The 10,525-nt window shown below is 51.1% G+C and overlaps 1 protein-coding gene and 1 non-coding gene across 2 annotated transcripts; both read left to right on the top strand.

Annotated features, from left to right (window-relative positions):
- Nucleotides 1-436: 436 nt before the first annotated feature.
- RPS13 (ribosomal protein S13) lies at nt 437-3,013 on the top strand. The gene is made up of 6 exons (XM_062198102.1): nt 437-531; nt 677-725; nt 848-926; nt 1,805-1,974; nt 2,295-2,395; nt 2,935-3,013. The coding sequence occupies exons 1-6, from the start codon at nt 509-511 to the stop codon at nt 2,966-2,968; spliced, it is 456 nt and encodes a 151-aa protein (XP_062054086.1). The 5' UTR covers nt 437-508; the 3' UTR covers nt 2,969-3,013.
- LOC133764902 (small nucleolar RNA SNORD14) lies at nt 1,569-1,658 on the top strand. The gene has a single exon (XR_009866472.1). It is a non-coding gene; the product is annotated as a small nucleolar RNA SNORD14 (small nucleolar RNA).
- Nucleotides 3,014-10,525: the final 7,512 nt, after the last annotated feature.

A 10,525-nucleotide genomic window follows, 5' to 3' on the forward strand; every position in this document is an offset into this window, starting at 1 on the left:
CACAACTACAGAAGCTGTGCTGATTAGGAGCCAGGAGCTTCTTCTGGGTCTCAGGGACGTCTCAGGGACGTCTCAGGGAGGTGGGCCATCTTGCACTGCTTTCCCAGGCCACAGTAGAGAGCTGGATCGAAGTGGACCAGCTAGGTCTCGAACCAGAGTTAATATGGGATGCTGGCGCTTCAGGCCAGGGCGTTAACCCACTGCGCCACAGCGCCGGCCTCAAGGCTAGGAGCTTTGATTGGAAGCTGGCGTCAGACTCTTTCCCGCTCTCGCCCGGAGCCTCATTGAAGCCTATGCACGCCGGGGGGGTGTGGCCTGCGGGCGAATCACCGCCTACACCCAGAGGCATTTCGGGACTTGTAGTCACACGGACGCAGCGGCTGCGCAGCGGAGCCCCGCCTCCTGTGAGCGAGGACGCGGGAACGTGTGAGGTCACTTCCGGCGTGCCGGGTGGTTTCCTGCGGCGTTTCCTCCCTCGCTCTCTTTTTGCTCCCTGCCCGCCGCCATCATGGGTCGCATGCACGCTCCCGGGTGAGTGCGGGGCTGCGGGCCAGATTGCGGGGCTGGGAGGCCGGGGAGAGGACGGGGGATGGTGTGGGCAGCGGGCCGAGGGGCGGATGTGCTGAGCCGCTGGGGCACGAGCCACCATTTCACCCGACGCTGCTTCTCTTCCTAGGAAGGGCCTGTCCCAGTCTGCTCTGCCCTATCGCCGCAGCGTGCCCACCGTAAGTAGCTCCCGGGGGCCGGGCCCGGGGCCTTGCGCGGCGTTGAGTCGGGAGGGGGCTGCTGTGCTGGGACGCGGTCCCGGCCTTCCTGGACTAACAGGCGCCTTCGCTCCCTTCTGCAGTGGCTGAAGCTGACGTCCGACGACGTGAAGGAGCAGATTTACAAACTGGCCAAAAAGGGCCTGACTCCCTCGCAGATCGGTGAGTGCGCGCGTGCAGAGCGGCCCCTTCCGCTGGCGCCGGTGGGACCCGTGGAGGACACGCGCGCCTTGGGGGCGGGTGCGGTTACTGTTGAGGAATGAGGTTTATTCTTTATGGCGCTCTCCGGCCCCTGGTTAGTAGATGGTAAAATCGGGAAAATTCCCTACAGAGTCTGTGGAGCATTTGACTGCTGGGCATCCTCCTGGGTGCCCAATGGTGAGCGCTTTACAAGTTCTGACCTCCGCGAACGGAGGCAGCAGTACTGGTAGCTGCCCCCTGAGGCCCCGAGCAGCCGTGACGGGCGGGTGTCGGTGTTGACTCCAGAATGCTTGACACCTGCAAGCGCCCGCCGTGTGGCCCGTGCAGGTGGCTCCGTTCAGCCGAGGTTCGCCTGCTGCGTGGGGAACGTGGCTTCTAGGCCCTTGGATGCCTGCCCTCTTAGAGTGCGGTGGAGGTGTGACACAAAGTACTAGATGATCCAGTAGTCAGGACTCACTTGAGGTCTAAAAGGACTAACAGGGTATGGGAAGCTTTTAGAGAAGAGTGGGTACGAGTTCTCGGGTGTTAGCTGGTTTTAATCACAGGACAAAGACGTGCCAATGCGGGGACCCTGAGTGCTGTGGTCGGCTGTATTCAGCAAGCTCACTGTGATGATGGTCTTCCACCATTCGCAGTTTCCACCAGAAAGGTTTTCCTTAGTGTTGGGTAAACCTTCCTTGGATGTCTGAGTGAGCGTCCTGGTACAGGTTTCTGTGGGACCCCCATCCCCACCACCAGCTTATAAGGGGAGCCGAGTTGATTTGCGAGCCCCGGCGTGCAGATCACACGCCGCGGTTTGTGTTTGGTGCTGGAGGTAGAATTCGAGATCCCCCTTTCAGGTGTGATCCTGAGGGACTCCCACGGCGTGGCGCAGGTGCGCTTCGTGACCGGCAATAAGATCTTGAGGATCCTGAAATCCAAAGGGCTCGCTCCTGACCTTCCCGAGGATCTCTATCATTTAATTAAGAAAGCTGTTGCTGTTCGGAAGCACCTGGAGAGGAACAGAAAGGTAAGAAGGATGGAAGTCTAACCAGAACTGCTTGGGGGCTCGCTACAGTGCTTTTCTGTGGTGTGGTCTGTGCAGCTGGTTGTAAGTGTTGGGGTGGTATGCTGGGTGGGGGGGTGTTTTGCTTGCCAGCCGTTGCTGTTACGTCTTTCCTGGAAGCCTTAAACTCCCTCAGGTAGTCCAGTCCAGCCATTCTGTTCCAGAGCGTTGGGTAACTTCATTAGGAAAATGCTCTGTGATTCTCTCTTCCCTCGCTAAATGAATGTTTGCTAATTTGTTATTTTGAGTGGTTTTCTTGGAGTTGTTTCACATTTTATTTTTAGGACAAAGATGCCAAGTTCCGCCTGATTCTGATAGAGAGCCGAATTCACCGGTTGGCTCGATACTACAAAACCAAGCGGGTCCTCCCCCCCAATTGGAAATAGTAAGTATCTACCTTTCTGTTAATGGGAGTGGGAATTAGCCAGATAGTAAGTACTAGCGGCAGAGAAATAGTTGAGGCTCATTTGAGCTTGGCCGTGATGGTGGGAAAGCAGCCATGGGTGGTACATGAACAGACGGCCTGGCTGTGTCCCATGCCCAGCGCCGTGGTTTGTAGAGCACTTGTTTGGACTGTGTTTTGTCGCTTCTAAAGGGTAGTACGTGAGGGCTCATTTCTCACCTCTGCTTCCAGATGTTAGTGCTGTTTTGATTTCTGCATGACTTGCTCTCTGATCACTGATACCCAGCCATGCACAGTTTTCACCAGAAATGTTTTTCCCAGCGTTGGCCAGTTCTTCCTTGGCCGGCCCAGTGAGTGAGCAGTGAGCAGTGTTGAGCTGATTGGGCAGCTCCATCAGTTGATGTCCTTCACATTGATTTACTTTAGCCATTTGGAAAGAGCTCCATTAGCAGGGGGTGTGTGTGAATGGATATGGACGACCGGTATTAATCCCAATTTCCGCCTCTTTTTTTCCTTTTCAGCGAGTCATCCACAGCCTCTGCCCTGGTGGCATAAATTTGTTTATGTGCTCAAGCAATAAAACCATTGTTTAACTAAAAATGTGTTTTGTGGGGTTTTTTCCAAAAAAGTGTATCAGTGATTAATATGTGATCGTTTTTGGTGGGGAGCAGTGAGAATCTTTCATCCCTGTACTGGCTTCTAAACTAGTTAAGCAGCGTAACCTGATTGGAGGTTTCCTATATATAGAAAAGATTTAATGGAAAATTCATATTAGGAAAACTAGATATTCAAAAATACACCCATCTTATTTATTTGAAAGACAGGGTTACACAGAGAGAACTCTTCCATCTGCTGGTTTGCTCCCCAAATGGCTACAACAGCTGGGGAGCCCAGAACTCCCACCTGGGTCTGCCACAGGGGTAGCAAGAGCCCAAGTAGGGGGTCGCCATCCATTGCCTTAAGTGGCTCTGTGACATGTTAACCACAGTGAAGCATCAGAAATTGCTGAGGTGTCATTGAAGGAGAATCTGGTGTGGCGAGACCTTGGCTCCTGCTTGGCTGTAAAGATGAGCAGGAGATGCAGAGAACAGGAGCAGGCACAGTTCCCTCTGGGGCCAGCAGAGCTCTGGAAGAACTGAGATGAGCTCAGTTCCCTTGGCCTTGCAGCTTTAGATGGGTTAGGTTTTTACTCTTCCAGGTGTGGTCCAAGTGGTTAACAGAGTTGTGTGAATATTCCTTGAGAGGCAAGTTGATAACGAGTGACTTGTTCAAGGTTGTAGCCCAGTAATGGCAAGTAGTATTTCTGTTGGTAGTTTATGGTGGTAAAACCTTGAGTGTTTATTGTTTGACTTAATAGATTTAATAAGATGTTCAGGTTTCAGCAATAATCGAACTTGTGTAAGATCACATTATTGGGCACAGTCTATCTTTATGTGCCCTATGCTGGGGATGAGAACAGTGACAGCAATGCAGGTGTGCTTCCAGAAGTTCAGGGAAAATGGAATTTTTTTTTGTTTTAAAGATTTATTTAGAGAGGTCTTCCATCTGCTGGTTCATTCCCAAACTGGCTGCAACGGCCAGAACAGCTGGGACTTAAACAGGCGCCCATAAGGGATGCTGGCACTGCAGGCAGCAGCTTTAACCCGCTATGCCACGGTGCCAGCTGAAAATGGAATTTAAAATAGACTTGTTTGGTGCAAAACCACTTCAGATCTGTGCAGTTTTCTTAGTATGCATTTCTACAAACTCTAGACTCATCAGGCATGGATTTCAGAGTTTTGGTTGTACCAGAATTAACTAATTCCATTTTACATGTAGTACCTATGAATGCTCACAAATAAGGGAAACAAGAAGGGGTCTTGGGGCTGGCTGTGCAGGCATCCTGTCAGGGCCAGTTGGAGTCCCAGCTGCTTCACTTCCGATCCAGCTCTGCTGTGGCCTGGGAAAGCAGTGGAAGATGGCCCAAGTGCTTGGGCCTCTGCACCCATGTGGGAAACCTGGATGGAAGAAGTTCCTGGCTGCAGATCTGCCCAGCTCTGGCCTTTGTAGCCATCTGGGAAGTGAACCAGCGGATGGAAAACCTCTAACTGCCTTGCAAATCTTTAAAAAAAAAGGGGGGGGGGGTGGTCAATACATTACCCAGCTCTTAGCATTAGATAAGAGCTTTTTTTTTTTTGTTTATTATTTTAAAGATAGAAATAGAAGGATGTCCCATCTGTTGTTTCATTCCCTAAATACCAGCAATTGCTGAGGCTGGGCCAAGACCAAAACCAGGAACTGGGAGCTCAGCCTAGGCCTTCCCACAGGAGTGGCAGGAAGCCGGTTAACAGCTGTCAGCACTGCCTCCCAGGGTGCGCATTAGCGGAGTGGAGGCAGGAGTCGGAACCTGTACTGTGATATGGAATGCAGATGTGAGGCAGTGAACTCTGGTTTGGTTTTTTTTTTTTAATACTTTCCCTGGCATACTCATAAGTAATAGTTTTATTAAATCAATATTCTATCGTGTGACTGAGAGAGATCTGTCCACTCCACAGGAGCCAGGAACTCTGGGCCCACATGGGTTTGAGCCATCACCTCTTGTGCTCACCAGGGTGCACTATCAACAGGAAGTGGAATTGGGAGCCAGACCTGGACTGTATAACCTATATAACCATTCCCACATAGGATACTTAACTGCTAGGGCAAGTGCCCGTGACAAGAATTTTTTATTGGCCGGCGCCGCGGCTCAATAGGCTAATCTACCTTGTGGCGCCGGCACACCAGGTTCTAGTCCGGTCGGGGCGCCGATTCTGTCCTGGTTGCCCCTCTTCCAGGCTAGCTCTCTGCTGTGGCCCGGGAGTGCAGTGGAGGATGGCCCAAGTCCTTGTGCCCTGTACCCCATGGGAGATCAGGAGAGGCACCTGGCTCCTGCCTTCGGATCAGCACAGTGCGCTGGTCGCAGCGGCCATTGGAGGGGTGAACCAATGGCAAAGGAAGACCTTTCTGTCTGTCTCTCACACTGTCCACTCTGCCTGTCAAAAATAAATTTATTGTCTACTTCAGATTATACTTGCAAGTAATCTCTGTTAGAGCAGGGAGCTTGTTTTTTCACTGCTGTATCCTTGGTACATACTGGGTCCTCGTGAATATTTGTTAGATGAATACACATAAAGGGGCAGAGTCTCCCACATGGGTGGCAGGAGCCCAGCCACCTGGGCCGTGCCGCCTGCCTTCGTGGGATGCACATTAGCAGGAAGCTGGATTGGAAGCAGAGGTGGACTTGATCCTGGCACTTAACTATGGGATCTGGCATCCCAAGCAGCAGTTCGAGTTGCGTGCCACAATGCTCCCCCCTCCCTGCTTTTTTTTTTTTTTTTTTAATTTGAAAGGTAACTTTCATCTGGTGCTTTACTCCCCAACAATAGCCAGGGGTAGGCCAAACCAAAGCCGAGAGCCAGGAACTCTGTTCAGGTCTCCTACGTGGGTGGCAGGGACCCAAATGCGTGGGCCTTCATCTGCTGTCTCTAGGTGTGTTTTCAGGGAATTGAATAGGAAGCATAGAGCAGTTGGGACTGAAACCAGGCACTCCGATACGGGATGCAGATGTCCCAGCCGGCCTGTAACCAGCTGTGCTGTGACACCTGCCCCCATATTCCTTTATTATTATTAAGGATTATTTATTTGAAAGAGGGACAGGGAGAGATCTTCCATCCACTGCTTCCCTCCCCAAGTGGCCACACAGCCAGGTCTGGACCAGGCTGAAGACAGGAGCCAGGAACTCCATCCAGATCTCCCATGTGGGTGACAAGGGCCCAAGCACTTAGGCCAGCATTAGCTGCTCTCCCCTGGGTACATTAGCAGGGAGCTATCAGAAGTGGAGTAGCTGGTATTTGAACCAGTGCTCCAATACAGGATGCTGGTGTCGCAGGTGGTGGCGTAACCTGCTGCACCACAATATCCACCCTCAGATTTCTAAGTGGTCTAAAGCTCAGTGTGTTCCAACAATTTTATTGTTTTGACTTTTTTTTCTTGGTGGTATCCCAGGACTTTTCACCGTGCAGCTCCACGTGAGACAGGTTGCTCTTGAGACCTGTAGTCACAGGCTGTACCTTCACCTGTCTCATGGGCGGAGTCACTCTTTGCTCTTCATGTGTCTTCATCATTTGGTGACACACGTTAGTGGTTCCCTAAGAAAGGGCTCAGTCCTTGGGCCTTGTTGCTTCCCTGTTTGTACCCACCCATAGATAATTTCATGTATGGCTATAAGAGCTCTCTTTGGGGTTATTCCAGTTCTCACCTGTAGAACAAACCTTCCCTTGACCCCCAGACTTTGATGTGTGTTGGCCTGTTCCACATACCCATTTGGGTCTCTAATTATATCTGAAATTTATATTCCAAACTCAGCTCTTGAAAAAAACCTGCTTTGTCCCCCAGACACTCCATCTATGTAAATGGTAATTCATTCTGGGGCCAGAAGCCCCAGCCCCCTTTCTTACTCTTTTCTTATGTCACATCTTCAGCTGACCACCAAGTCCTCTTGGCTGTCCCCTCACAGTGTGCCAACGATGCCACTGCCCTCCGGTCCTACCCCCGCCCTAGTGCAAGTCTGCAGCCTCTTGCCCTTAGTACCGTAAGAGCCAGCTGCTGTCCTGCCCTATGGCAGGGTCTTTTCTATAACCAGTACCCAGAGTGATCTTTTTTTTTTTTTTTTTTTTTTGGACAGGCAGAGTGGACAGTGAGAGAGAGAGAAAGGTCTTCCTTTTTGCCGTTGGTTCACCCTCCAATGGCCGCTGCAGCCGGCTCATCGCGCTGATCCGAAGCCAGGAGCCAGGTGCTTCTCCTGGTCTCCCATGCGGGTGCAGGGCCCAAACACTTGGGCCATCCTCCACTGCACTCCCTGGCCACAGCAGAGAGCTGGCCTGGAAGAGGGGCAACCGGGACTAGAACTTGGTGTGCCGGCGCCGCAAGGCGGAGGATTAGCCTGTTAAGCCACGGCGCCAGCACCCAGAGTGATCTTTTTAAGATTAAGTCACATTGTGTTCCACATTTTTTTTTTTTTTTTAAAGATTGATTTATTTGAAAAGCAGAGATACAGAGAGGAGAGAGAGAGAGAGAGATCTTCTACCTGCTGGTTCCCCAAATGGCCACAATGGTCAGGGATGGGCCAAGCCAGGAGCCAGGAGCTTCTTCCAGGTCTCCCAAGGGGTGCAGGGACCCAAGGATTTGGGCCATCTTGTGCTGCTTACCCAAGTGCATTAGCAGGGAGCTGGATCAGAAGTGGAGCAGCTGGGACTTAAACAGGTGCCCATATGGGGTGCCTGCGTGGCATGCAGTGGCTTAACCTACATCCCAGTGCCAGCCCCAAGTTCCACATTCTCAAAACATCGCTAGTGGCTTCCTATCTCTTCAAGAATGAAATCTAAAATCCTGACCGCGGGTGGGTGTTGTGATGCAGTGGTTAAGCCACTGTTTGGGAAGCCCGCACGCCATACGAGCTCCAGTTCAATCCCAGCTACTCCACTTGATTCAGCTTCCTGCTCATGCATCCTGGGAAACAGCAGGTGATAGCTCAAGTACTTGTGTCTCTGCCATTCATGTGGGGACCTGGAAGGAGTTCTAGGCTCCTGGCTTTGACCTAGTGGTCAGGAGTCATTTGGAGAGTGAACCAGAGGATGGAAGATTTTTTCTATTTTTCAAGTAGCTGGAAATAAACATTTAAAAGGTAAAATCATTACCGTGCTGTACAAGGAAGTGTCTGGCAGGAAACAGGTGGGTAACACACTCAAACTGAGGGATTTTAAGAATGTTTACCCGTGGGACACTTTATAAAGGGTTTAGGGACATCACAAGGCTTACTGTGTGTGAGTCCTTGGAGCCAGCATGCATGGGGAGACGTGGGGTATCACCACCGCCGGGCTGAGGGATGCAGGCTTGGGGCCCCAGAGATGGAGAGGGCCACCTGACAAGCTGGGGCCCCCACTATGTAGCTCTTGCACTCAGATTTTTTTTTCCAATACCTTCCATTGGCCAAATTTCAGGAAGCTTTAGAGGCCAAGGGAGCTTAGTGAATTCCATAAACCTCCGCTTCCCGGGAAGTACCCAGACTGAGGGCTGCTGTGATCTGGCCTCCCACCCTCTCCGGTCACCTGCATCTATCAAACTCTTCCCAGGCCCCTTGCCCTGCTCTGGAAGGCTCTTGTCCCACGTATCCATGTGGCTGGCTCCTTCAGTTAGGTCTTGCCAAGTGTGGACTCCCAACCACCAGCCTGTTTCCCCATCCTGCTGTTTGTTTTAGGGCTTACTGTCACCTGATGCACCTGAAGTGGTCACAGAGCAAGTGCAGCTGAGTGCTGGTGGCAGGGAGCGAGGGAGTAGGGATTCACACTCCTGGTTCTTTAATTCCCCAGAAAAATGTCCCTCTGCTAAGATTCACGTGTCTCCTCCCATCTGAAGCCCGTGAACTCTAACCCCTAGCACCTGAGCTATCTGCATCAGCCTTCAAAAACATTTCACTGTTTACCAGCGTGTCTGTCAGCCTTTCTTTCTCCCCACTGCACGTGTTTTGTTTTCAATTGACTCCAAAGCATTTTCATTTGAAGTCAAACAGACATGTTTGCAAAGAAATGACAGAACACACACACACACACACATACACACATACACACATACACACACACCATTTTTATTTATTTGAGAAGCAGAGAAAGCTCCCATCCACTGGTTCACCTCCCAAATGCCTGCAATGGCTGGGGCTGGGCCAGGCTGAAGTTGGAGGCTGGGACTTCCACTCGGGTCTTCCACGCGTGTGTCTGTCAAGGACCATCTGCTGCCTCCCCCGCCCCTCTGTAGGAAGCTGGATCCGACGTGGAGGCAGGACGTGATCAGGTACTCTGCTGTGGGATACAGGTGTCAAACACCATGGCTGTAATCCATGTGCCACGACGCCCACTCCTATCCTTTGCTTTTATTTATTTATTGTTTGTTTGTTCTGCAAAAAGTACTCAGCTATTTCAGTCTCAAAATTGTCTTGCAGTTCTGGGAAATTTTCTTGAATTTTTCTCTTGATCTGTTCCCTCCTGTTCTCTTCCTGGAGCTCACTATTTGCTAGGCCTTTGGACTGACCCTCTAACTTTCTCATGTCCTACCAACTGCGTATTTCCTACTTGCTGAGAGATTCCCACCTTATCATCTCATAGGGATAGGCTTCTCAATTTCACTTTCATGTTTTTGATTCTTCAGAGCCTGCTGTCAAGGTTTCACGGTTGGCTCTCCGGGGCAGACCACAGCAGTAACGCTTGTAGCACCTGACCTATTGCTGTGGTGGGAGAACTCCCCCATGGCTGTGCAGTTACTGATGGGCAGTTGCCCCAGGGGTCGGGAAGAGCTGCTCAGTAGCACAGGTTACATTGCAGACCCTATGCAGACCCAGTAGATATGCTTGACTTCAGGACCGTGAACAGCAGTTAAAGGGGGTGCAATGATTAAGGAGTGGTGAGTTTTGACAATTGATTACATTTGCTTGTTTTGTTTTGCTTTAAAGATTTATTTATTTATTTGAAAGAGTTACACAGAGAGAGGAGAGGCAGAGAGAGACAGAGAGGTCCTCCATCTGATGATTCACTTCCCAGATGGCCGCCAACAGCCAGAGCTGCACCGACCCGGAGCCAGGAGCCAGGAGCTTCTTCCGGGTCTCCCTTGCAAGTGCAAGGCCCAAAAACCTGGGCCGCCATCTTCTACCACTTTCCCAGGCCATAGCAGAGAGCCAGATCGAAAGTGGAGCAGCCGAGTCTCGAACTGGCGCCCACATGGGATGCCAGCGCTTCAGGCCAGGTCATTAACCTGCTGTGCCACAGCACTGGCCCCCAACATTTACTTTGAGTAGATTTACCTGTGAATTTATAGAATTTAATTTTTAAAATTTACTTTCATTTTATTTGAAGGGCAGAGAGAGGGACAGAGGAAGAGAGATCTTCCATCTGCGGGTTCACTCCCCAAGTGACTGTCAGAATTGAGCTCTGAACTCAATCTGGGTCTCCCACGGAGGTGGTGGGGCCCAAGTACTTCAGCGATTATCTGCTGCCTCCTGGGATGTGCATTAGCAAGAAGCTGGAGCACAAGTTGGGGAGTCAAGAC

This window comes from Lepus europaeus, chromosome 7, assembly GCF_033115175.1.
Source record: "Lepus europaeus isolate LE1 chromosome 7, mLepTim1.pri, whole genome shotgun sequence".
NCBI lineage: Eukaryota > Metazoa > Chordata > Mammalia > Lagomorpha > Leporidae > Lepus > Lepus europaeus.